The 27,888-nt window shown below is 39.7% G+C and overlaps 2 protein-coding genes across 3 annotated transcripts; one reads left to right on the top strand and one right to left on the bottom strand.

Annotated features, from left to right (window-relative positions):
• Positions 1-788: 788 nt before the first annotated feature.
• On the bottom strand, positions 789-13,480 carry ZYG11B (zyg-11 family member B, cell cycle regulator). 2 transcript variants are annotated; one of them, XM_072419655.1, is made up of 13 exons: positions 13,282-13,479; positions 11,789-12,543; positions 10,982-11,122; positions 10,707-10,883; positions 7,511-7,575; positions 6,621-6,720; positions 5,547-5,597; positions 5,282-5,443; positions 4,302-4,349; positions 3,605-3,802; positions 2,512-2,564; positions 2,103-2,200; positions 789-1,136 (listed from the first exon to the last, which is right to left on the bottom strand). In XM_072419655.1, the coding sequence occupies exons 1-13, from the start codon at positions 13,292-13,294 to the stop codon at positions 955-957; spliced, it is 2,043 nt and encodes a 680-aa protein (XP_072275756.1). In that variant the 5' UTR covers positions 13,295-13,479; the 3' UTR covers positions 789-954. The 2 variants fall into 2 exon arrangements, with proteins under 2 accessions (XP_072275756.1, XP_072275757.1); XM_072419656.1 differs by lacking the exon at positions 10,707-10,883 and having other exon boundaries at positions 13,282-13,480.
• Positions 13,481-21,039: 7,559 nt separating this feature from the next.
• Positions 21,040-24,564, top strand: COA7 (cytochrome c oxidase assembly factor 7). Its single transcript, XM_072419653.1, has 3 exons — positions 21,040-21,186; positions 22,438-22,578; positions 23,954-24,564. The coding sequence occupies exons 1-3, from the start codon at positions 21,081-21,083 to the stop codon at positions 24,397-24,399; spliced, it is 693 nt and encodes a 230-aa protein (XP_072275754.1). The 5' UTR covers positions 21,040-21,080; the 3' UTR covers positions 24,400-24,564.
• Positions 24,565-27,888: the final 3,324 nt, after the last annotated feature.

Genomic DNA, 27,888 nt, shown 5'->3' with positions numbered 1-27,888 from the left:
GGGTATCACTACTTCCCCCCCCCCCCACCAGCTCTGTGTAGCTTAGAAACAGATATTTTTTTTTTGTAATACTAAATCACAAGTCAAAAGTAACATGCAAATATTAAAAATTTAGGTATTTAAAAATGTAAAAGTGCAGTGTCTGGAGCAGGGCTTTATTTGGGAAACACAAATTGTTTACTCACAAAAGAGCACAACTGAAGGATGCTACAGCTTCAGCTGTCTATGATGCTATCATGTCATACTGGGGTGATAAAGAAGACGCAATGAACACACTGCATACATGACCAATTTACAAATAGGACTCTTCCCAGTCAGGGTCAATGCAGAGTACAAACTTAATTTTTTGTGACATACGGATGTTACAGCCAAATGTATTTTTGCTGCCAAACTTTTCCTCATTATACAATGGCTTACTCACTCACTTTGTGCAACTTGGCATATGTGCTAATGCTGAATTAAAGCTTTCAACATCCAATCTCTGACTGCAACTTTCCACTGAGGTTTGCCAGTTCGTCTTCCTGTTATTTGTTGGATTCTGATGCACGTGAGCTAGTTAATAAAAAAAAAATCAAACTATATTTTCCTACAACATAATCTCCTAAAAGGACAAATTCACAATTTAGGCTCCATTGATGGTTTTATCCTCTTTCAGAGCTGAGACAAGCATTATTTCTCTCCAGGATATACATTTCTCTGTATCATGTGTCAAACACGGGGAGATTCGCTCCATAAAGTGGAAGGTTGAGGGAAATGAATTGCGGTATTCATGCTCACAGCAAATGGTGTAATGTAGCAGCCATGTGTGTATTAATACTGACATACTCCTCCTATACATATTCTTCTATTTATGAAACAATCAAAAATGCATCATCTACTCCATTCCTGAACTGTTCCATATATACAACACACGGACATCTGATACTAGGCAAATTCATACAGATGACTCCACGGTCACTTGCAGGGTGGTGGTCTTTGAAATACAGAATTGCCATGCCTTGTAAGATGCCTTGCGAGGTTATCCAGAATGGCAGTGGTAATACGTAAAACATCTGGGTTGGCATCTGCATGGTCTCGGATATTGTGCAGTTTTGCCAGACCGCCCTCTTCGATTAACATGCTGCAGTATCGAACAGCTGGAAAAATAGAAGCAATGAGGTCAAGAAACAAGGATTTTGAATAGTGAACACATTCATTTGCCTATGCTAGGGGGGACATGCAATTTCTTCCAGTACAACCACGAATATACAATTTAAAATGAACCTGCAACTTTCCTATGCAGAGTAAATACCAAAAAAAAATAATATCCCAAAGTTATATCTGCAGCCCAGAGTACAGCATCAGGGCAACACAAGCTTGAAATTTAGAATATTTCTTTCAACCCCAAACTATTTCAGTTTACCAGCCCTTGTATTCAGTCAGACCTTCCCCACTGCCCCCTAATTGTTTTTAAGCTGGTGATCCTGCCAGTAGAACACACACACTGTCTCAGAGTGACAGTGATCAGTGACTGTATCTATGGAGGCTTCTAGCTCTTGGTCTACAAAACAAACATCCCATCTTTATTTTCAGTACATAGGGTGGAGATATTTTGTTTACAGAGGTGTTCGAGACGTTGGTTCAGTGCATAGAAAGTTACAAGGACAATCTGGTAAGATCAACTGAAATGTTTCTGTATTAGCAGAAAACATTCTTAGGCCCAAATAGAAAAACCAATGCAGCCACTATATAGAAGGACAATAAGGAAAAAATATATCACATTGTTTTTCTTGGTTTTAGATATTCTTTATTTATCCAATAGGTACAACTATATGCAATGGAATATAATGGATGGCATATACAGACCATACTGGGCATTCAAAAGGATATTGTATAATACAGTCACAAGCATTGTACAGTCACAAACATTGTGACTGTCAGGTGTGACAACTGAACAAAGAATATTGCACATAAGAAAAGTAAACATTTTCAGGGGAACGTTTCTTTCTCAAGGCAAGCTGCAGACTTTTCTGCACATGCATGCTGAATGAACAGATGTGTTATATCAATAAAACAAAAATAATAAGGATTTAAAAATATATAAATATTCCAGAAATACATACGATTTTTGCTGCAAACATGCTGCATAGCCCATACAGCCCAGAGCTGCACACCCGGTGTGTTGAAACATGCCAGCAGTGGGAAGAAAGGATTAAATGATCTGCAATGAGAATAGGTGGTCGTTCAGTCCAGGTCTGAATTGAGATGGGGTGACTAGCAGGCAGCTGCCCCTTAACCCTTGCTAGCCACCCCCCCTCCCCAGTTCTAGCTGCTTTAAAATAAAAAAAAATAGGGTAAAAAACTATACTTTCTTGTAATTTGGTTTTGAAACCTTTAACTGCACTAATTTTGAAAATACTTTCATTCTAAAACTGGTTGTTTATATGAAATCATCCATCCTGCCTCAAATCTTCAATAATGAGAAACCACACATAGCACAAGTATAACCAGAATATAACTACTATCACTTACCTATAGGCAACCATTTCACATTCTGGTGTTGGCCAGCCAAGTATGGCAGAATGCTGCAATGATAAACAAGAAGTCAGGAACAATGCTATAATGATGCATACAATGTATCATAAAACAGACAAATCAAGTTATGATGGGTTGTCCTTATTAAAAGAAATCTGTAAGAAAAAAATTGGCATGGATTATGAATTACAAAAGGTTTGTATTTCTGTCCATCCAGTTCAATATTTGTACAAGGCTCTGCCAGCAGTTCAGTCTAGCAGGTTTGGGCACCTGATTTTTCTGCTGTAGAGAAATCTGCAACCCTGTGGCTGGACAGTAAAATGATAAGCAGCAGACTAATTTGTTGTTTAGTCTGCTTTCTTCTATCAGCATTTCCCTTAAACGGCAGCACAACTGATTGACTGGGGGAGAAGCAGCACAAGGATTCAGAGTGCTGCTGTAAAAGGACTGCATGGGGCAGGAAGTTACAGTACATTTTTTTGAAAGCAAAGGGAGCATATAACAAATACAGAGCTGGAATAATGTGTGTATTTTTAGAAGGCAATTAGTTAAGCAAGCCCATGTGGTTTTGTTCAGCACACAGAGTGAAGCTGTGATCTGCCCACACAGGGAAAAAAAACTGTTTTAGTTTAATGCCAACCCTTATGTCATATATAATTTTGCTTCCAACGGGAATAAAGAGAGATCACCTTTGGGAAGAATAAGGTTGCCAATATATAATTGTAAGCAGATATTGGTACCTGCTATATACCAAAAAATTACTCTACAACACAACTTGTATTTTATAGGTCAATTATAACATGCAGCCTGTGGTATTTAAAGGAGCTCTGCTTAATACAGAAGGGTGATTACAAGACTGACAGATCCCCTTCACACATGTCATTCATTCCAATGGTATTCACTGGGTTTCAGAGCCCCAAAGCCAGCAGCATCAAGCACATTTGTGGTTATAAATACAGTTTGTTGTGTCGTAACGCTACTTCTTCACAATGGACCATGGAAGCTTGGGTTTTAGTTTATGAAGTAGAGCATGGAGGTAAAGTGATACAATCATGTGTAATGAGAGAGTTCAATTCTCTATTCTACTTACCAGTTGCTCCAGTAGTGTTTCCCGCAAACTTATACTGAGGGTCCAGGTCTCCTCCCCCCGTGATACTAGATGTGCAATTATTCCTGCCGCAAAATAACTGACCTCCACTTCTACACTGTGCAGGAGCTTACTGATCTGATCAATGAAGTCCTTCCACATGAGTTCAGAATGCAGCTCCTTCACCTCTGCTATGTTGTTCTACAGGGAACATGGGATATTTGTTAAGTTAAAGAACACACATATACACACACAAAACATTCAAAAATATAAAGGATTTAAAAAAACAACTTGAACAAAACAAACTAGAGTTGAACACTACAACCAGATATTTAACTTCTCTCTAACTCTTAGTCATCCCCCCATTATACTTCCCCATACATACATTTTAAAATCATTGTGAGTAAAAATGGAGTCATGCTGCTTGCTCAGTTACAATTATGGTTTCTTTAAATGCAAAACAGTTATTGTGAAACATTACAGAAAACATAGGTGTTGCTCTATTTCCCCAGGCCTTGGCTGCAGAATGTTGATATCACTTGAAACACGAGCCAATCATTGCACATAAGCAGTGTTCTAACATGTTTACCAGGAGAAGAGTCAGCACCTAGGCTGGTTTAAACAGGGCACAAATTACAGTGGCAAAGCTTAAAAAAAAGCAGCCAAGACATAAAGAACAAGAAATGTTTTTTTTTCTTACCAGCAAACCTAGAACTTTCTGCTGGATTGACGACTCCGTTGGGAAAGTCTTAAACAGAGAAAGAAAAAAAAAAAAAAAAAGAGAAAGTAAATAAAATTGAGTAAGCTTTTAACTGTATGTCAAACCGACTACACACAAAAAAGTTCCAAAAAATTACAACTGTGAGATGATATAAAAATACCCTGTAGTATAAACAGATCCAAGAATTATGACTATGAGCACTGGTCACAAGCCATTGTTTAAGTGGAAATTCTCTTTAAAGATTTTACATAGTTATCCTTTAAAAACCCTTCCCATCTGCAATCACAAAAGATCGTTTCCACCTACAATTTTCTGACATTCAAGACATATTGCAACTTTGTGACAAAGAGAAATCTTCATGTACTTAAACCCCAGCAAGAAAAAGCAGCGACAAGGGGATATTTTATTACAGGGAAAACGCAAAGAGTAGCTTACTACACTCAGAGGATGATGTCAGGTCGGTGCCAAATAATATGCCATGCCCACCATTTCTATTGCAAAACTAGCAGAAATTGTAAATACAGATAATTAGGTACTTTCGTAAATAGGGTAGCTCCTGGTGTTTAACCCATGTGAGACTTCAGAGATTGAGCAACTGAGGCAATGACAGTGCAATTGGAACTAGGAATTGCTTCACAGCAGAGTCTGGAAAGTGCTCTACATGCATTAAAGCCCAATGTCACTTCCAGGCTATCTTGGAATTTCCAATCTGGACCTTGTATTCCAAAAGCCAGGCTGAGGGGGCCCAATAAACAGATACAAATAAAATAAAAATAAAACTTCAGCAGTGAAGTTGAGAAATAAAAAAAACATATATTGCATATAAAAAAAATGTAGCAATGCAAATTATTCATACTGTCAACTTCGACACATTTTCAATTCTACATTTGGCCTGGGCATCCAGACATCAATAACCTTTGCTTTTAAATCTCTGGAAGGTTAAAAATTATGATTTTTACCTCAAGGACCTTCATGAAGAGCTCCAAGCCCTGGTTCTCTATAAAGTGGCGGCATGTGGTTGGAGATTCATCTGTCAAGTTCCACAAGGCACTGAGGGTGAACTTTAAAGTGGTGTCCACCAAGCTCTGGCTTGTCTTCTGTCGAACTATTTGCAAGAGTTGCTGAATGAAAGAAGGGCACAAACATGTTTATAAACAATCAAAATGCTAGGAATAAATATAGACAGTTTATGAGGGAAAACCTCTTATATAGTAAAATACATACCCTTACAATGAAGAGTTCTGCTCCTAGTTGAGCTGTCTGTTCTGTCGAAAGCTGAAAAGCACATTAGATTCTAAGCATGAAAAAAGAAAACATGTATGCAGTGAAAACACAGTACACTAATATACTCAAACCCATGGCTTCTAGGAGGTTATGCCATCATTAAAATGCTTTTATAAGTGGATGTAATTCTGAGGTGGGAATCCTAGTCAGGCTGTATAAACATGAAGACTGCCTATGTGAAGCCGAGTCTGCATGAATGAAAACTAAGATCCAAGAAAGGGGTAGGCCAGGGACAGTACAGCTGGGAAGAGAAGAATATATGATGTTACATGTACTATACCCAGGAAAATAGGTGGGAAGTATCAGTCTTACTACAAGTTTTAAAAACATTTTATAAGCAGTTTGCATCCAGGACAGGAGCCTGTACAACTGTGCAAGACTGAAGGTAAGGGGGGCTGGTGTTCAGCATTAAAACAAAATAATGACTGGCATGGTTGCGATGCAGAGAACCCAGGGTTACCTACTAACAGAGGGCCTCTGCATAAATATTTGTGTGGGTTTCCTCCAGGGGACAATACCACCTCTTAAACATACTGCAATACCATCTCTATTAAATAAATATGGAAAACAGACATTCCATTTACATTGCAGAATCATACAGCTACCATAGTCTTCTACTACTAATAAACAACCAGCACATAGACCAATGTTTCTCGACTTTTTCAACATAGGGGAACCCTTCAAAATCACTTTCAGGTCTTGGGGAACCCCTTCAGTAATTTCTATATCCGCAGTTCACAGCACATTATAAAGTGGTGGTTATTAGGTAGAACACATCTTACATTTCTGGCCTTTGGGAGAAATAACACCTTTATAGATCGCCAAAAAGATCATTGGTGTCACATAAACTGATCTGAGAGGCAAAAAGTGCTCATTGCATAAGGAACCCCTAGTAACCTCTGGAGGAAGATGGACGCCTGGCATTTAAAGCAGGAATGCGTAACACAAATTGCACATAGAATTAGCTCAAAATGGTTTAAGATATCTGGGTATATAGTTAACAGAATTACAGACCTTTGCAGCGAGAATAGAGATAATGGCCACTGCCATCCTTTGCATGTTCTGGTCCTCATGATTACACAACCATTGCATTACAAGCTTTGCTGCATCAAATCTGATAAATATTGGAAAATATATGTAAAGAAGCTTAGTATTGCACACAACGGTTCAGAATATGTATAAAATACTAATATGCAACATTTTTGATTTAGCTGACATTTTTTTCCTTTCTGTTTTTTCGATCTAACTACAAGATAAAAAAATACTGAAATACCCACTGCTTGGAAGCTTTGGTGATCCTGTACACTGCATAATGCAACAGTTTCTGCTGCACCACAACACACTTCCCCTTAAAGGTTATTGCACCTCCATTCTTAGACATCTAGTCTCAGCTGCCCATTCTTGTGTTCCAGTATTGTGGAAATCCTCCAGCCCACCTACAGTGGACATGTGGCTACTTAGGTTGAACAAAATCATGCTCAAGGAGGATCTAACAGCCAGCATACAAGACTACCATTAAAAGTTTCTGGCAAAATGGTACGCACTCTATGCCGTTTCCGGATTCCCAAGAATATACACGCCACCTGGACCCTCCCTCTTTGTAAGATGCGGGGATTGATTTTATTTGTAACCTACTATAAGAAAGATTGTGTTAAATATTTTTACGAGGTTTAGCTGTTAAGGCCACTGCATAAACCCAATATCACAGACACAGACTTGATTCTCTGGATGAATAGTCTCATTGTATGTAATATGCTAATGTCATAAGATCTTTATGTTCTCACCCCCTTGGCATATATAATATCCCACCTCCTACCTGACTTTCATTTTCTTATATTATTGTTCTGTACTGGTATAGTTTATAAAAATATTTTCAGTAAATGTTGACAACCATGCTAAAATACCTGTTAAAGGGAACATCTTGCAAGATTCTATCACTGCAAAGGGAGAGGAGACAGTTTTTCTGTAACTAAAACACAAAAAGGACAAAAATATGATTTTTATAATTTGAAGTTGCTAAAGCTATGCAAGAGCTTCTAACATTCAGTTTACTTTTCATATTCAGAAGCATGTAATCCTTTGTGCAAGGCAACCATGTGCAAGAATCCACAGACAAGCTTACCGTTAGCAAATAAAGATTAATTTAATTGTTACCGTAGACATGAGAATCATTGCACACAACAGACAATAATGGCTATATTGGGCAACAGTACCATGGTTAAACACACTCCCTGTTGTCTCCAGATATACCCTGGACAGCCCTTCCAGGTTTTTTGTTCATTTAAGCAGGCTGTGCTTCCTTTATTTAACGTTTATTGAACTACTCTTTAAATTCTTTTATAAAAAGCAATCAATCAGTCTTCTAGATTACCATGTGCATTGTGGGGGCTAGCCCTTCTAAAAGGAATTTTTTACTAATTTTGTTTTCCCAGGTTAACATTTGTTAAGGCCTAGGGGAAGTGTAAATGGCAAGATGACCTATTTAACCCTCCGTCTGCCAGTGCAGCTCCTCTTCCATATAACTTCTGTTGACCATATAACAAGTTGTTGACTGGTACTCAGGACCTAAAGCTACGTACACACGTCAGATTTTTATCGCCCGATAATCGGCCAATTATCGGGCGAAAATCTGCCGTGTGTACAGTCGGTGTCGTCCATCGTCCGGATGACCGACCTGCCGGATCCACGGACGATGGACGACAGCCGATCCTAATGAAAGGGAAGGGGAGAGCGCACAGCAGGGTGCCGCTCCGTCGCTCTCCCCCTCCCCTCTCCATAGAGCATAAACGGTGCTGTATGTACAGCACCGTTCATGCATCGTGCACTCCCTTGTCGTTGGAAAGGATCGTGAAAGATCCTTTCCAACGACAAAAATTGCAAGTGTGTACGCAGCTTAACTCTTCTGCATTGCAAGGGATAACATCAGTGCCTTTGAATTGCATCCTAGGATAGCCAGTGGAGGATGCGTGGGATCTAGTTCAGAGTAGTAGTCTGCACGAGCCAGGGAATAAGACAAGTAATCTTGCAGTTTACATTGCCCTCAGACCTAAATGAGTAATTAACCCCCTGCAGTGTGAGGGTAGCCCTAATGCAATGGAAGACTGATTCATTTTAATCCTGGAGATGTGTTAAACAACAACCAAGATATCAAATGACAAATATCTCATTTTATTTTGAAAAAAAAATTGTAAGAAGTAAAGATATAATATATATTAGTACAGGATTATGGAGATATAATGTTTGTTGTTTTTGTTGCGGTAAAAGTTGCTGAGTCACAGGTTTAGGGTAGATATCAGTGTGTGGCACTTTTCCAAGTTATTTTTAGATCGGGGAAGACATTTCAGTCTCAGCCAATTGAACTGCTCATAGATATCTTTAGAAATATCAAAAAAGGAGAGCAAAGACAGGTTTTTTTTGGCATATATTAATAAAATGTATTTCACTCAAAGTTCAGTGGATAAAGTGATTACAATAGTCAATTTATAAAAAAACAATAGTGAAACTGTATAATCAAAATACAATCCTGGTGAGGCAGTCCCAGATGTTATAATAGTAGGGATATGCCTTACTTTCTAGACCATTAATGTCTGACTAATTAGTTGCAACAGGTTTACATGCTCCAAAGACTCTGTCCCGATGCATTTCACCATTGGGCTTCATCAGAGGGTACAAATAGAGACTGTCAGAGCAACCGTGTAACAAAACATAATAATGCACGGTATCACCAATCAATTGGAAAATGACAAAGTTAATATAGTAAATATAACAATTATGACAATGTGTACAATGCACATGATTGGATACAAGATGATAAAGATTAAAAACACATGCGACAATGTAACGATCAATGTGCACAGTCATAATGAAATGACATTGTAATTCATGATCACCTAGTAAACTTGAAAAATAATGATGAAGATCATCCTGAACATATGTTAAAACATAGTATCAAGGTGATAAGTCATAATGAAATGATGGTATGGTTCATGATCACATAACAAGGTATACTGAAGGAGGATGAGGTCAACCAGTGTTATTGGAATAATGAAAGTATTCTATTTGCTTTACATTTCATATATGTGTATCTAAGTGTGTCTACATATCATATAAGTGTATATTTCTGTGTAACTTTTTAAGAAAACAATGTTCATATTATCAATGTGTGTCTTAGTATAAGTCCTTCAAGAGATATTCGAACATACTACTTACATCAAAAAATTTGTGCCGAGAGGCTCAGATAAACAGCAAAATAAAAGTAATCATATGTAAATAAATATTAGTGCTCACAGGCTACATCTTTATAACTGTCCAAGCTAGTTAAAAATAAAATGGAATAGATTTCAATAGTAATCTTACCCTTAGGGGACTGTTAGTAGTAAACGTGCAGTTAAACCAGAAGGCTGGATTGGATGTCAGAGCCGTTAGGGAAACTTTGGTAAACTTGGTTTATAAAGAGACACGGGGAAGCGTCTCTATCAACAGCGTAAGTGGACGTCAATTGTGACGTCACTGCGGATAGTTGTTGGCTTGAAGAATTGTACTTCCGCCCTCACTCTGATGCCAGCCTTCCGCGTCCAATCGAGCCGCCTATGAGTTTGAGGAAAGGGCTCGATGAACATATGTTAAAACACAGTTTCACTATTGCTTTTTTTATGAATTGACTACTGTAATCACTTTATCCAAAACTTGAGCCAAAAAGAAAACCCTGTCTCTGCTCCCCTTTTTTGATATATGAATCACTACGGGGTTGGCAGTAAATTCTGATTGACAATTTAGGCAGGGTCATACTTTCTTTTCCTTTTTCTCATATCTTTAGAAATGAACAGCAACTGGGTATAACTTTTTAGGCTGGCGGTGTTAATATTATTTTAAAAACAGGATTTATATAGCGCCAACATATTATGCAGCTCTGTACATTAAATAGGGTTTGCAAATGACAGGCAGATACAGACAGTGACACAGGAAGACAGTGAAAAGGGAAGGACCCTGCCCCACAGAGCTTACAATCTATGATGTGGGGGAATTAACATACAATAGGAGGTGAGAAGCCACCTGGAACACACTCTGTCCTGTGACTGATGTATGTTTACATGGTCCTACCTGCTGGTGATTTGGGAAATGTTTCATGGCTTCTAAAAGTAAATGAGTCACATCAGCCAGGAGTTTCACAGGCATCCCTGCTGCTAGGTCCTGCTTGGTCAGGTTAAAAACACAGGCGCTGGCTGCTAGTTGTACAGGAAGATTGGTTGGGTGGTTTCTCATTCCTACCACCACTAACTGCAAAAAAAAAAAAAAGCAAATACCATATACATGTATTACAGAGAGAAAACACAGCATAGAAGTATAAGGTTCTTTTGTCAGAAGCCATTTATTACCTTTAGCATCTCAGGGTTGGCTTTATCCATGATGTGCGTCAGACTGAACAGGTGAAAGAGAGCCTCCCGTACAAAGAAGGAACGCTCGCTGTATCGGCGTAGCGCCTCAGCAATCTGCGTCTGATTTGCTTCTCCTGACACCTTTTTACATAAACAAGTGTTAATCATGATATGTTCATCACAACCTAAAAGGGTCTTAGAAAAACAAGGTATGTTCTACCACAAAGACAAAAATCAAATTAAAATACTGCATAAAGTTGGCACTGCCATGCACCACTTCCATCACTAGGCCCTTTAATTCCTATTGACACAAAATTCACATTACTTTTTTTGGCTAAAGAACATCGACACATTGCACAATCATACCTGTACACATGCTTTAATATGCATAGGTTTAAATTCGCCCTTAAACAGTTTTGCTGCAAAACTTTGTAATTTAGCTTACAAATTTACTCAAAAGAGAGCTAAATCTGCACGTCTCATCTATCAGTGTTCCAGCACCCGACACCACCACCAGACAGCCTGCACAGGAGTTCATTCATCCGAGCACATGCATGGGAAGTAGGAATCGGGAGTAGAGTCTCAAACACCTAGAAATCATTGTATATGCAATGTATAGGGGTGCTAACTTTTCCATGGTCATGTTAGTTGTATTTGTGGTTTCAGAGTAGTAAAATAGACATTTTAATGAATAATGAAAATCTGTTAGAAAGTTGTAAAAAACGTGAAAAAATACTTTTGCTGCTGCCTGCTAAAAATGAATAATTCAATAGTAATAGAACATAAATACAGAAATGACATTCACACCTTCACATTTCCTTCTCCAGAAAGAAGCTCTGAATATCCAGCCTCTGTGGCCAAAAGACCAACAAACTGGATTTGAGGGCGCTGCAAGATAAAAGTCTCCACTGCTTTATCCGTAACATGCTTTCTTCCAGAAATGTCCAATGATACCAAGTTGAGTAAAATATCATTCTGTTCTAGTAAACGGCAAGCAATGTCCGAAGTGAACTGCTTGTCATCAGATATATCTAAATGGGTAAGATTATTCAGTTCTTTGATTACTTCCAGGATTTGTGTGGTTGTCATCTTTAAACACTTCAGATGGTGCATAGTGAGCGATTTAAGTCGGTCTTTGCATCCTAGAAGAGCAGTAATGTCAGTCACTGAGGTGTTGGAGATATCCAGGCTTTCCAACCTAGGAAGTGAAGCAACGTCTGCCAGGTCTTCATTATAGAAAAGAACATTGGTGATGCTCAGAGCTCGAAGTCCAGACAGGCGGCTAAAGCATCGCTCATAAGGATCCTCCAATGAAAGAGTTAGAGAATTTAGTACTAGACTCTGAAGATTTTCCCGGATCCATTTACTGCTGCTAAGTCCACTGATAATGTCCGTAATTGTTATATCAGCATTGACACCGGTAGCATCCAGCTCTACCAACTTGTGGTGGCAGAAGGCCCTACGAAAGGCTACAGCAGATATTTTGGCCTTGCGGATGCAGGCACGCTTTAACCTCAACTGGTTTCCACGGAAAATTCCTACAGTTACTTCATTTAGTTTTCCTAAAAGAAAAAGGGCAAACAGTTTATCAAACCATAAACCGTGAGCAATTACAATTCCTTTATATTCACCTTTAAAGCGGACATTGCACTCAACAGAAAGTCATTTATTAGTCATTCATTAGTTTTTCACAGCAGCTCATGCCACAACCCTACAAGAAAATCAGCAAGAGCCTAGGCAGCATTGCCTCATCAATCAAGAATGAATGGGAGCACAGAGCCTCCCAGGATACCTAAGTCAGGCTTCCCAGGAGGCTCCTGGCTGCTCCTTCTGCACATGCCCGAGCATCTCAGGCATGCGCAGAAGAAGCCCTTTCATAAATAGAAAAAAAAACTGCAGATCTCACGCATGCGCAGTGAGATTGGCAATTTTTTCCCCAATCTAAGCCACCCGATCTCGGACCTGCGCAGTGCAAGATCAGGTGACACAGGAAAAAGAACCCGGAAGATGTCAGCGCCCAGCACTCTCCAGGACGACGCAGGACCCGATAGAAGAAACCTCCTGGCGGATAGACTGATCTGAAGGATTGAAGGCAAGTGTGATTTTTTTTGTTTTGGGTGTACTTACGCTTTAAATCATTTGTCCCACCCCCCACAATGCTCAGTAGTTTACCACCAACCTCCCTGTTATCTGAGAGATACCAGAGTGATGTAGAGATCAGGAAGGAACCATTGACACAGGAGGATAAAGAAGCCCAACACTTTATAACAATGTATATATTAAAAAAGAAAAAATCTTACTTTGAATTGCCATGGTTTGCAACAGTCGGTCTGCAACTTCCTGTGGAAAGACTGCAGCATCTTGTAAACAAAACGTTCCATCTGGTCTTTCCCAGCAAAACTTTTCTAAGTTGGAGCTCAAGTAGTTTAAAGTTATGTCAACTAGCGAATTGGGAGAGGCTTCCTCCTAGAAGTATAAAATGGGAAAAAGTGTGGATGAACAGGTTAGAACATAGGTGAAATAATAAAACGGGCTTCTAAATAGCTATGCCATAAGTGGAACTGTGGTATCATACTCTTACTTATATTAGGAAGTGAAAAACAAAAGAAGTATTTTTTTGAATAGCAGCAGAGTTAGTAATTCAATTTCAACCCTTTGTGACTCTTCTAATACCCTACAATGCAGATCACAAGGTGAGGAAAACAGACGAAGCATGAAAGCCAATCAGCTGTGTACAGGTTAAGACTCATATGGAAAGGAGGAGACTGACAACAGAGAGATGAGCTCATCTATCTGCTGCTTATTCTTCTACCCCCTTTCCAGTTACAACATGGGGAGGAACAATACCTATGTGTTGATAAATGTCAGCAAGAAAAAAAAATGCAAATCTTCTGGATACACAGAAATACAATTACCTTAGACATTTGCAAAAGCTTATTACAAGATATTGTACTTCCATTTATTCTGAATGGCTCCCTAATAAACTAAGGCAGTGCACCGGCCCATGTATTGTGACCCAACTCTTCAGTCACCACCCAAAACAACCAGGTGGGCACTGAAAGATGCTGGATGGTACACCCAGGTAAAACGGGCTGGGGAAAACACAGAGATATATATACTATATGTGTGTACACAACTGCATTGCATTACAGAGAGCTGAGGTTTTATTATACAAGTTTAATGGCACAGCTCTATGTACAAACATTCCTCCCAGATATGAAAGGCAGCCATGCCTTGGGCTAGTTTGTTATTTGCTTTGAGAAAAAAAAAAAGCTCTCCACAAACTGTCCTTTCCATCTGTTAAGTATGTCAGTCTTCATATGACATTCTTCATCAAAACTAAAGTAGATATTCTGTCAGAATTCAACATGTATATTGAGCCTAAAGGGGGAATGTCCATTTCTTTTTAAAGACTTTCACTTGGCGCCTACTGCACCTTTAGGCCAGGAGGTCTTCTGAGCAGGGTACAATCCCATAAGAAAGAAATAGAAAATACACTAAACGAGTTTCAAACCCTTTGCAATTTACTCAATACAAAAAAAAAAAAGATTGTACGTTTGTACTTTGAGCCCTGCTCTATTCAATGTAGCACTTGTGTAATATTCCTTCACCTAAATATTCATGCTGAGTTGATTTCCGGTAAGATAAAATCGCTTTTTGGGCAACTGGGTAAGTTGTGAGAAAACACAGAAGAACATGGAAACACTGAAAACATTACCAGTTGTTACATAATCCAAAACCAAACACTAGCAGTGAACTAGCAGTAACCATTTAGATCAAAATCAGCCAACCTAACAGACAATATGTTAAAAGACAAAAAAAAAAAAAAAAAGAATGATTTGTAACACCAGGGAAGCTTTCTCCCCTTCACTTTTATTATGATCGTTCCTCCGTCCGTGAATCCGCCAGAACGGTTGTCAGAATGACGGACGACGAGCGCTGTACACACAGCAGATTCTCTTCCAATATCAGCCCTGAAACAATCGGATTAGGTTCTTCTGACGTGCGTACATAGCCTTACATTGGGCCTGATTTATTAAAGCCCTCCCAAGGCTGGAGAGGATACACTGGAGAGGATATCAGTGAAGCTGGGTGATCCAGCAAACCTGAAATGGATCTGGTTCAGGATTGAAAACATTTGCTAACAAATAGCAAATGATTTTTAAGAAATCTATTACAAATTCAAGTTCACTGATAAAAGTGCATCCTCTCCAGTCTTGGAGAGCTTTGATAAATCAGACCCATAGTTTATGCCTAGCCAAGAATTCCAAATCCAGAAAAGAACAGTGAGGATTTTGGTGCTAGAGAGAGATGAGGAAAGTTTGCTTCCATGGGTCCTTCGGTTAGCTTGACTTAAGTGGAACTCCAGAAAACTACAGCTGAAATAGAGATATAGGAAACACTTTATGATTTGCACATTTATAAAGGTTTTTTTTAAAAACAAAATCTGCACTTTTTGAGTTCTGGTCAAAAATTACAAAGTGATTGAAGGATAAGGACAAAAAATATACCTAAGGTGCAGCCCTGCACCCTATCCCTATCATGAATATGCAACTGCTACTTTTGCTTAAAAATGGGACTTTAGTGAACCCTCTAAATATAAATATGATGTTGGTTTCACCTGCTAGATTAGTAATTTCATTCAGAGAATTTTTGTGATCCCTATACTTCTGTGAAGCCAGGGAGGCAGCTCCATTATTTAACTGCCTGCCTATTGTGTCCAATAAAAAGGTTGATGATACAATGAGGACACAAAATGCATAGGAGGTCACTGCCTGACTGTACAGAGTTATGCGAATCATAGGACTTGATTGAACAAAAAGTAACTTTGGAAAGATAGAGACAGTATGTACTGGTGTAAAATTACCAGCTGCTGTCCCAATTCATTGCCTTTCACAATTTCCAACCTGAAACAAACGGGTACACCTGGAGCTGTGACTTTACATGTATGCTACTTTTGGCCAAACACTCTTAAGAATCTATGCAGCCCCATGCACTTTGCAAACGCTGTATACAACCAGGGATTCTTGGCTTGACAATACATGTTAATGCTAGCCAAATTCACCAAAATGATCCTTTTATAGCCAATCCCTACCCTATCAGAAATATAACCAATTAATTAATTTATCCTTTTTAAATGACCCTATTGTGCCAATATGAAAAAAGCTGACAGATTTAGTTTCTAGAGTTGGGTTTCTCAACCTTTTTAACATAGAGAAACCCTTAAAAAAAACTTTCAGTTCTTGAGGAAACCCTGCTATAATTACTATATCCACAGCTCACAGTATATTAGGTGGTGGTCAGTAGGAAGAATGTCTTATATTGCTGGCCAGTGGGAAGAATGTCACCCTTACAGATCTCTAAAATGATCATTGGTGTCATTTACACGGATCTAAATGTCACAAACAAACCACCTAATGACCTCTGGAGGAACCCTTAGTTGAGAAACACTGATTTAAGGTACACAAGTCGGGTCATGTTTAAGCCAATCAGACCAAGGGGTTTCCAACTTGTCCTGTAATTTACCCCACCCCTGCAAAGTAATAGAAGAGCAGAACATCAAACACCTGAGACATCTAACCACCTACCAATCTGAAAACCAATTGGACTGGTTGGTCAAGTGCAAAATTGCCAGTTGATCGGTTCATGTGCCTATCTATGGTGTTCTCTGTGAATTTGTAATGAATTTGTCTAAATTGTTCATCATTGCAGATGCAAATTATCAGCTGCACCATATAACACATAGAAAGTGAAGATGGTGATTCTATTAGATTCAAATGGAGTACATTGCTCACAAAAACATCCAGAAAATGCTATAATTCATACAATAAACTGGACTTTTTTAGAGCAATTCTATCTTAGCATCAAAACACTACAAGACAGTAACTCAAGGCTAAAACCATGTGGCATCAGAAGTGATATCAATATACAGAAAAAGGATTACTGTACTTCTTGTTTTGTGATTGAATAATTTATAGCTTTCTGTCTATTCTAAAAATTCTTCAGCAAATATTAGTTCTTATGGAAGAAATGCAAGAAAAACAAAGCAATGCAGCAATCTATAAATACACAAACATCATACTGAAAGATCTTATATGCAGAACTTGTACAAACAAATCTGGCACAACTATAGGCAAAAGTTACAGTATAAACAGTCAGAACAAGAATGGGCCTTTGGAGTGTTTAGAAGTTGAAGTATGTAGTTTGAAGAAGAGATAAAATATAAGCACACTTTTTCCAACTGACCAGCAAAGGCGGCAGCCTAACTTTTTTAACATGTGGGAACCCCTGCTATAGTAACTGTTTCTACAATACATTGGTGGGGTGGTCACTGGGAAAAATGTCACTCTTACAAATAGTCAAAAAGATGGGATCACTTAAAACTGATTGAGAGGCACAAACTGCTCAAGAACTAGCATCCTCTGGAAGAACTTTAGGCTTCCACATTGAGAAGCATTGCCTTAACCCCTACAGATCATCATGGACTGCACAGGTGGGGGGTCCAGTAATGGTGGTCTTTTCTCCATAGATCACCCATGTATGGGGTTCTTCTCTAATGACCAACAAAGTGAAGGAGCAACATTTTTTACTGTTCCACTCATTCAATTGTGGAAATAAAATGTTATCTGGAGAAACCCTAAATGCCAAATATTCTACACCAACATTTCTCAACCTTTCAAGCTCTGATAAGCGCTTCAAATAATAAGTCCAAAGGGACCCTCTGCTAAAACTAAATTTAATTGGAGTCAGTGGGGGGGAAGAATAACCGGCTCTACAAAGTGGTGTTGGCCCCAGAATCACGAAGACATCAAATGGGAGGCCAATAAGCCATAGTATGAGGGACCCCGAGCAACCTTTAGAGGAGCCAGGGGGATACACAACACATACCCCACCTCTTTTATACACAGCAAGTACCATGTTGGGGTAAATTGGGGTGGGGGGACTTAGGCATTATAGTAACCCATCTCTAATATACACAGTACATACAATGTTGGGGTAAGGGGGGAGTCAGGTAGTACAGTATTCCACCTCTAATATACACAGCATGTACCATGTTGGGGTAAGGGGGAGGGGGTAGGGCAATATAGTAACCCACCTCTAATATACACAGCACATACAATGTTGGGGTAAGGGGGAGTCAGGCATTATAGTAACCCATCTCTAATATACACACATACCATGTTGGGGTAAGGGGGGAGTCAGGTAGTACAGTAACCCACCTCTAATATACACAGCGCATACCATGTTGGGGTAAGGGGGGGTAGTACAGTAACCCACCTCTAAAATACACAGCACATACCATGTTGGGGGAAGTCAGGTAATACACCCCCCTCCCACCTCAAATATACACAGCACATACCATGTTTGTAAATGGTGGGGGGTTAGGCAGTAGTGTCTGCCAGTATGTACCATATTATAGAAAATGGGGACAGGTGTGCTGTTGGGTTCGGGCCCGGGGACCTGGGCTCGGCCCGCTTAGAAGGTGCAGCCTCCAACCCGGAGTGGGAGGCCCGGGCACGGCAGGCCGGGAAATGAACGCGTTGCTATGCAACCCTTCTTAAAGGGGCCGTGCAGTATAAAGGAGAGCTGGGGTCAGCCAGGACAGATCCCACTTACATAACTCTTCTCCGCTGTCACCCTGCACATACAGGGCATGAGAGGTGACCATAGATACATGAAAGAATGAAAGCATTTATACAACAAAACCATAGAACTGTAGAATTTTAGAAGTGTCTGAGATTAATATTGACTAGCTTGCCCAGTAACCACAAACACAAAATTATCTTGGTGAAGCATTGCCCTGCCCCCTCTATATCAGTGACTAATAGTGAGGTATTACATGGAGCAGGCTGGGCCCCTCGGAATGGTGGGCAATACATTGCTGATTGACGAGCCTGAGCTCTGACTAAACGGAAAGCATGGCAGACCTCTGCAGAGGGACCACTGCTTCCACACAGAGATCATACATTCTGGCAGGGGACATTCCACCAACTGTAGGACTGCACATCTTTTGTTTAAAAGAACCTGGAACATAACTGTTTAAACTGGACATTCAGTTGGGTGGTAAAGTATAATGTTCTTCCCAGTCTACAGTTATCCTCCACAGATTCATATTTACAGAGATTCTGGAGACTATGGCTCTTCCTCTGTTTACATGCAGTGGCATCTGCTTAGCAAAGACTCACAGACATCTATAGAGTGAGTGGATGGATAGTAAATTTAGTGTTATTATTAAACGGTATTTATATAGCGCCAACATATTACGCAGTGCTGTACAATAAATAGGGGTTGCAAATGACAGACAGATACAGACAGTGACACAGGAGGAGGAGAGGACCTGCCCCGAGGAGCTTACAATCTAGGAGGTGTTCTGTCTGCCCTCTCCATACAAGCCTGGGTTGGCTTAGGCCGGTTTTACATCTATGGCAGCCACATATATGTGCTTGCAGTGTATGGCAGTGCAGGAAAGAAGTGAATGTGTTTACATTTGTAGCACAACATGACAGATGCAATACCATAACATCTCCAAAATCCTCCCCTACCTGTCCCCAGAGACTACCAAACTTCTATACGCGCCCTTATCATCTCTCGTCTGGACTACTGTACCCTCCTCCTCTCTGGTATTCCACTAACCCGACTTTCTCCTCTACAATCTAATATGAATGCTGCAGCCAGACTCATCCATCCTTCCCACCGCTCCTCTTCTGCTGCATCTCTTTGTAGTTATCTTCACTGGCTTCCATTTCACCTTAGAATCAAATTCAAGCTCCTGTGCTTTGCCTTCAAATCCCTCCAAAGTCCCACTTTGAACTTTAGCAATTTATGCAGGTCAATAGGGACAGGCAATGCCCCTACTACAATACACAGCTGTCAATCAGGATGGCTGAAAATTGTTGCTGGGCAGAAGAAGAAAGATGGCGGCACCCAGCAGTGGTAAGTGCAGCAGGGTTTAGTTTTGCTTTAACATGAGCAGTGCTATAGTTTACAGGTGTGCATATGGCCTCACTGCACAGGTACCACTGGCTGTAGCCGTCAGGATCTCGGGATGAATCTATGGAGGGGCACAATGACTGCACTTTGTTTGGAAGTACGCTCATCCTTTAATGTTTTGGACAGTGCAGGGATAGAGGAGACTATTGGTCTGCACTGCTATCCAAGGCTCAGTTTCAGAGATTTCCCTTCATTTGATGTCTCAGTCTGCAACAGGAACCTTCTGTCCTCTGTAACATAGCGACCATTCTGCTTTATTGGTATCTTCCTAAGACTTGAAAACCACTTCAATAAAATAAATGCAAGACCATCGCTATGGCGGTGCCATTAGTCAAATATATGTGGCCTTTTGTTAATGGGTTAGAACCAAAACCCACTGAGTGAGATTTTCCCCCCATTTCTGCTGTGGTTTCTGCCTATGGCCTCTATGGCACTATTGTATCCTAAGGGTGAGTGGAAGGTACCACTGCATTTATCGGGGGTGGCAAGGGTCACTTTTTTAACAGCTCTATGTTTTTTCTTTAAAGGGTAACATTTTTTCTAACATTCTCGGTTGCTTAAAGAGACTGAGCAACAATTGTAAAAGTGGAATTAAAAACTAAAATTATAGTAATCCCTGCTTGATTATATTTTTAGGTTTTGGGGAATTCTCAGCTCTCTGCACTGGGTGCGTTGTCATGCCAACAAAAGACTGTGCCTATGTTATAACCTCCCTGTTGGATTATATTTATAATACAGTACAATGGCATAGTTATCGCACAGCAGTTATCAGGGGGTCATAGACTCCCATTGACACTAATTGACAATCAGCTGTCATTACGTTCCATAGCAAAACACGCCTAACCTCTTGTCATCGCAACACTTCTCTGGCTCCGCCTTAGCTCCTCCCTACTCGTTCTACGCGTTCTGATTGCTGTTTCTAGGTCACATGATGGTAATCGGCACGCAAGCTAGTTTCGACCAATCAGCTCCTTATGGGGCGTATAGAGACGTGTCAGACTAGAGAGCCCGCCCCAAACTTTCGCTGTTTCCATAGCAATGATCACATCCGGGTTTTATGGAAGCAGGCGGGGCTTAAAGGTCATTGTGACCGGTACATGTGACTGTCATGGCTGGGGTTGTGGACTTCAAGGATGAAGAGGAGGTGAAGGAGTTCCTGGATAACCTGGGTGTGGAATACTCGTATGCCTGCTACAAGGAGAAGGATTCTGATGGTGAGAGCAGGGCTTAGTGTGGGGTCTGGGAACCATAGAGTATGGTACTGATTACATTAGGAACATTAGAATGCTGAGCACACTACATGTCAGAGTAGGTACAGATCGTGATACATTGAGCTGCGGTGTGCTGATCCCCCACATGGCGCCGCAGTGTGCTGATGCCCCTCTATGGTGCTCCGGCGGAACAAGCAGTGTCAAGTTTCTGCCTCTGTTTGATCCACATAAAATTTCTGCCACCTCTCCATATCAACTTAGGCTTGACGAAGAACCTTGTAAAGGCCATAGGTAAATCAAACTCCACGGGTTTTCAGTACCTTGTTGAGAAGTTTCCAAACATAAGCACTGCAAAAATGAAGGAACGGATATTTATAGGGCCACAGATCAAGTCTGTTTTGCAGTATGATGTTTTCAAACAATCTCAGCAGCTGAGCTAGAAGCTTGGGATACATTCAGGTGGCTGTGTGAAAATTTCCTGGGCCGTAAGTCTCCTGCATACAAGGAAGGAGTTCAGAATCTGCTTGTTTCATACCAGAAACTGGGTTGTCACATGTCATTAAAAATAAATTTCTTGCACTCACATCTAGAATTCCTCCTGGAAAATCCTGGTATGGTGAGTGATCAACAAGGGGAATGTTTTCACCAGGAAATTCAGTTAATGGAGCACCGCTACCAAGGTTTCTGGAATGAAAGTATGATGGCTGACTACTGCTGGATTCTGTACCGCAATAATCCAGACAACGAGTACACAAGAAAATCATACTCTAAGCATTTCTGAAGAAACAATTGTACCTGACTGACACTGTTCCGTAGATCTATACCACAGTGTGCATTATTTTACTTCACACTGAAGATGTATTAACATTCACTTCAATGATGCTTACGTTTTAGTACAAAATATATGCACGTACAATGTTAACTATAATAGTACTCTCAACTTAGAAACTGTACGTGTTAGGGAAACGTGTTGACCTGTGTAATTATCCGTAAGACCATATTTTGGTTTCTGGATGGTTCATCAGTAAGCCCTTTCACTTTCCTATAATACGCCCCTTTTCAGCACTTCAGCATGGAAACTGCTTCATTATAGATAATATTATTGAAGTTTACAGGTGGTATTTATCCTTTAGCCAATCACTGTCTAGTTTTCAAAGACAATATGAATTGCTATTGTATATGTATCGTAACATTTGCAGGGATTTTACTTCTGTGTGGAATGTATAATTCATTGTCGCCCTTCTTTTTTTCCAGGTTGTCATCGCCTAGCCGAATACTTGGAGACTATTAAAAAGGATTTTGTAGCAACGGCAAAAGTACTGAAAAAGAACTGTGAAGAGTTCGGGCTCAGCGAGAGTTGTTATAAGTTGGGGTCTTATCATATTACTGGGAAAGGTAATTAGCAGATAAGTATGTCTGAAGATCATTGTATATTCCAAATGTCTGTCCTGCTCTAACCTTGAGGTGCAGATAGATTTACAGAAGCAGGAGAAATACTTGAAACTAATTTTCCACTTTTATGTTTGTATGAGCAGGCAGGTTACTATTACAGAAAAGGACAGGCGAATTGTCCTCTGCAATAATGTGTCCTAGCTGCCCAATCGCTCCGGTTGTTTGAAATGGAAGCTGAGCTGTGCATGCGCAACTTCAGCTTTGGTTGGCAGGGAAGATCTTGTGTGTTCTGGAATGAATAAACCACATGGGAGTTACGTCATCCTGGCACAGCCAATCAAGATTGCTGAAGATTGGTCGGAAGAGAAAGATGGTGGCGCCCGGCGCTGGAATAGGGACAGATGAATCGTCCAGGTTTAGTTCCACAATCTAAAGTAGCATATAAAAGCAAAGTAATGCTGTCTTCCCAACAAAGTCAGAATATCTTCTAAATGCAGTAAATATGCAAACTGCAACTTCCTAGGCATAAGCTAGATTTACAAGTTAGATCATTGTCACTGGAAATGATTGCTTGTGATTGGCCATGGCTCTGGCCGGTCTGCCCCCCAGCAGGGTCAGATAAAGGAACCCCTTCTTCTGACCCTGGCGAGGAGGGTTGCACCAGCCAGAGCATGTCCCCCGTATGTGTCGCAGGTTTAGGGTGGTGGGCGGGTTGTGTCTCTGGAAGCAACCAGCCCACTCTCCCATCGCAGGCTCAAAGCAGATTGTTTTCAGTCACACCAAGCTAGTAGGGGTTGCAGTGATGAAGGGTTAGGAGGAAGAAGCCATAGCTTTCAGTATAGAAAAAAGATGTTTGACTCTAAAAACTGCTGAATCCTGAAAATACTGATGGAGGCTTAAGCACCTAAAGTGCAACTAAACCTACAAATCAAGAAATTGTGAGTAGGCATCCCTTTATTGCAAGGAAGTAAACCTGACTTTCTGTTCACAAACTTTTGTTGAATGTTCACTGAGCTTTATGTGTACAGTTCATTGTATAATTTCTGCATATCTGCTGGGTTCCCAGGAAAGAATGCATTCCCAGACACATATTCAGGTGTTATATTACTCCATATTGGCCAATCAAGATGGCTCAAGAACCTGGAAAAGGATCAGGTTAAGAAGTGGTGAAGAAGCTGGTAGAGTTGCATTTAGCTCTTTCATAACCTGGCAAAATTTAGCGCTAGAAAAGGGAGCTCTTCTGTTGTACAGACCATCATCTTTATTTTTTGTTGACCTGACAAGTTCCTTTTCAATGTAGACTTATTCCTTAACCTTTTCGTACAGCTTTAGTCTCCTGAGTTGAAATTTTATTACCTGTTCCTTTTGTGCCCTGCAGGTGGCGTACCATTGGATCTGCAAGCTGCGTATAACTGCTACCTGAAATCCTGTAACAGTGGAGGAAAGAAGTCATTGGATTCCTGCCATAATGTGGGCTTGCTCCTCCATGACGGTCATGTAAATGATAAGAAACCTGATCCCGTTGCTGCCAGAAACTATTACCAAAAGGCCTGTGAAGGCAAATTTTCAGCAAGCTGCTTTAACCTGAGTACAATGTATTTACAAGGAGCTCCTGGGCTACCCAAGGACATGAATAAAGCCCTACACTACTCTGAGAAAGCCTGTGATATGGGACACATATGGGCATGTGCCAATGCCAGCCGAATGTACAAACTAGGGGATGGGGTCAGTAAAGACAATGCCAAAGCAGAAACCTTAAAAAACCGTGCTAAAGAACTACACAGAAAACAAAAGGAAGTGGAACAAATATCCTTTGGAGAATGAAGGGCATTGAGAAAGATTGTATATAAAAAGATGTATATCTACTTCTCCTTTACCCCTACCTCTCCTTATGTATGAACAGAGTATCACATCCAAGAGACTTAAAATGTAATGAATTAAATGCGTTCTCATCTCTGTTTTTTTTAAATAAAATCTAATTATGCCTAACTGGTTATTTTTTTTTTTTTTCATTCCTTTACCTGACTAAAGCTGAACTTAAGGAAAGTGCCAACACGCTCCTATGTAACTCCTATGTGATACTTCCCCTACCTCTTATATTGTAAGCTCTTCGGGGCAGGGTCCTTTCCACCTCTTGTGCCACTGTCTGTATCACAACCCCTATTTAATGTACAGCTCTGCGTAATATGTTGGTGCTATAGAAAACCTTTTTATTAATAGTGGAGCTTCCTTCTTATTGCAATGCCAATTTTTGTTGACAGCCTTGCTTTACATCCCCTAAAGCCTCATTCAGTGCTCTGTTGGCCTCCACTCCTCTATCATCATGTAATGGGGATAGAGGAATGCTTTAATGGGAAGAGGTACAGCTGTCAACTTACTATCAAATTATATTTTCACCTCTCTCAACTAGAAGAAATGTTTGCTAATGTCTGGTTCTGTGCCCAAGCTTACAAGAGTATAAGCCATTTTCCTTGCAGACTTGTACTTGTCATTCCAGCAATTTTGTAAGTTGATGACTTTGGATATGTTATTATATAAGGTACTAAGCTATTCTAGTGTTTAAAAATAAATATTAAAATGTGCGATTTTAAATATTCTACTTGTACATTTCATCCCCAAACTGCTTCTGTGGAGGTAGCCAGTAACATTTTTGAACACTAGTGCTTATGGAGTAGTGGGATTCTAATGTTGATCTTTATTTATAAATTCCTAGATTATACCTATACCTTTTTAACCCCCATGCTTTATATCTTGTAATATATAAGGTATCCCCATTATTCTTGGTAAGATATTTGTTGCTGTTACATATTCTTTTATCTCACCACATGGGGGCGGTAAATCTTTATTAATCTTTCAAATTTCTATCACTAGCTACATCAATATTGGAAGAAATACTTTTATATATATATATATATATATATAAAAGGAAGGGAGATATTAGGGTGTGCTGCAGGACTTATGGGCTAACAAGGGTAATGCTGATAGGATATAGTAGAGTGACAGAGAAAAGCTTTAGTTGTCCTGTTTGCTGTGTGTCAAGCTACATGGATAACAAATTTTGCTTTCTGGGAATAATCACAAAAAATCATTTTTAACGACAAGTGAAAAACAAGCGCTGTACAAACAGTGCTGTTTAGTTCTGGGGGGGGGGGGGATAAGGACAAACGAGGGTTACTGGTCATACCCAGTCAGCCATTTAGTGGTCTGCCACTGCGGATCGGGACAGTTAATCATGATCATAAAAATCTAGTGTGTGCATAGCTTAATTCTCAGGATCTGCTTTTATTCTGTTTACAAGGACTGCACAGTACCACTTCTCATATGCTGGGTGTATTTTTCAGAATCTGGTCTTGTTCCATATGTATGGACTCTGCACAGTGCCACTTCTCATGTCCTGTAGGCTGGGTGTAATTCTCAGTATCTGTTCTCATTCTGTATGTATGGACTCTGCACAGTAGCACTTCTCTTGTTCTGTATGCTGGGTGTAATTCTCGGTATCTATCCTTATTCTGTATTTATGGATATTTTTATTGTAAGAACAGAATATAATACAACATAACATATCACAAAATTTACAATACCCTGTACAAAACACTTCTAGGATAAATTCAAATGAAAATCCTATAACTCTTGGCTGTGATAAAGAAATATTAAAGCAAAGTCTGTTTTCCTGGAAATGGAATTTAGAGATACACATCATTCAACAATTTAGCATTTTTTCTGGATTTTCTGATCTCTAATGATTTTATCCATCTTAGCTCAGAAATAATGCAATCTATCACCTTCCCAGAAACAAGGAATTCATTGCACATGGCCACCCTGGTCCTTGCAGTATCTGTTCTTATTATGTATGTATGGACTCTGCACAGTAGCACTTCTCTTGTCCTGTATGCTGTGTAATTCTCAGTATCTGTTCTTATTCTGTTATGTATGGACTCTGCACAGTAGCACTTCAATTGTCCTGTATGCTGTGTGTAATTCTCAGTATCTGTTTTTATTCTGTATGCATGGACTCTGCACAGTACCACTTTTCATATCCTGTATGCTGGGTGTAATTCTCAGTATCTGTTCTTATTCTGTAAGTATGTACTCTGCACAGTAGCATTTCTCTTGTCCCATATGATGTGTGTAATTCTCAGTATCTGTTCTTATTCTGTATGTATGGACTCTGCACAGAAGCACTTCACTTGTCCTGTATGCTGGGTGTAATTCTCAGTATCTGTTCTTATTCGGTATGTATGTACTCTGCACAGTAGCACTTCTCTTGTCCTATATGCTGAGTGTAATTCTCAGTATCTGTTCTTATTCTGTATGTATGGACTCTGCACAGTACCACTTCTCTTGTCCTGTACCCTGGGTATAATTCTCAGTATCTGTTCTTATTCTGTATGTATGGACTCTGCACAGTAGAACTTCGCTTGTCCTATATGCTGTGTGTAATTCTCAGTATCTGTTCTTATTCTGTGTGTATGGACTCTGTGCAGTACCACTTCTTTTTTTCCTGTATGCTGGGTGTAATTCTCAGTATCTGTTCTTATTCTGTGTGTATGGACTCTGCACAGTAGCACTTCTCTTGTCCTATATGCTGTGTGTAATTCTCAGTATCTGTTCTTATTCTGTATGTATGTATGCTGGTTGTAATTCTCAGTATCTGTTCTTATTCTGTATGTATGGAGACTGCACAGTAGCACTTCTCTTGTCCACAGAACAAAATAAAGATTTTTTTTTCTTTTTTGTTTTCAATAGTTTTTTATTAGAGGAAAACGTTTTTTTAATAACAAGAATACATAACAAGGGAACTAAAGCATAATGGAGAAGGGGCAAATGAACAAAGAGACCAATATTACAGTTTGGCCAATAATGGCAATTGCAACTCCCGTTTGGAGTCAAGAGCTTATAAACATACATGTACCACATGTGTACAATGGTACAAAAATCCAAAACTAATTGCTACATGTCAATAAAGGAAAAGAGAAGATCAAAAAGAATAGAGAAAGAGGAGAAGTAGTAAGAGAGGAGAAAAGATGGAAGTATGAACAGGAGGGGAGGGGGACCCAAGACTAAAAATAGAAGTTGATTTTTTTTTCTTTTTTAATGAGGAGCTATTGCAACACATAAATACAACAATATTTTATAGGATCAGCAATTCCAAAATCACTCCCTATCTTCCAATACCTCATTATACAGGAATTTGTAAACCTCTAGTGAAAATCAGGCACATTGTGGAGGGTTAATCCAAATGTAATAATAAGCATTCATTATGACATAAAGAGTTTATCCGACTTGTCTAACCAGTCATCATTCATTTTCTTC

This window comes from Pyxicephalus adspersus, chromosome 8 (assembly GCF_032062135.1).
Source record: "Pyxicephalus adspersus chromosome 8, UCB_Pads_2.0, whole genome shotgun sequence".
In the NCBI taxonomy this organism is placed as follows: domain Eukaryota; kingdom Metazoa; phylum Chordata; class Amphibia; order Anura; family Pyxicephalidae; genus Pyxicephalus; species Pyxicephalus adspersus.
Note: the sequence above shows the minus strand (reverse complement) of the source record. Positions and strands in the feature narration are given on the sequence as shown.

Bases quoted from the DNA above. Each gene is read 5' to 3' on its own strand.
- ZYG11B (XM_072419655.1), bottom strand. The intron at 5,444-5,546 runs GTATGTATTTTA...TCTTTCATTCAG, and splicing joins CAGAACTCTTCATTGTAAGG to CAACTCTTGCAAATAGTTCG. The intron at 2,565-3,604 runs GTAAGTAGAATA...TTATCATTGCAG, and splicing joins AAACACTACTGGAGCAACTG to CATTCTGCCATACTTGGCTG.
- COA7 (XM_072419653.1), top strand. From the start codon at position 21,081: ATGGCTGGGGTTGTGGACTTCAAGGATGAAGAGGAGGTGAAGGAGTTC. The intron at 21,187-22,437 runs GTGAGAGCAGGG...CTTTTTTTCCAG, and splicing joins CAAGGAGAAGGATTCTGATG to GTTGTCATCGCCTAGCCGAA. The intron at 22,579-23,953 runs GTAATTAGCAGA...TGTGCCCTGCAG, and splicing joins TTATCATATTACTGGGAAAG to GTGGCGTACCATTGGATCTG.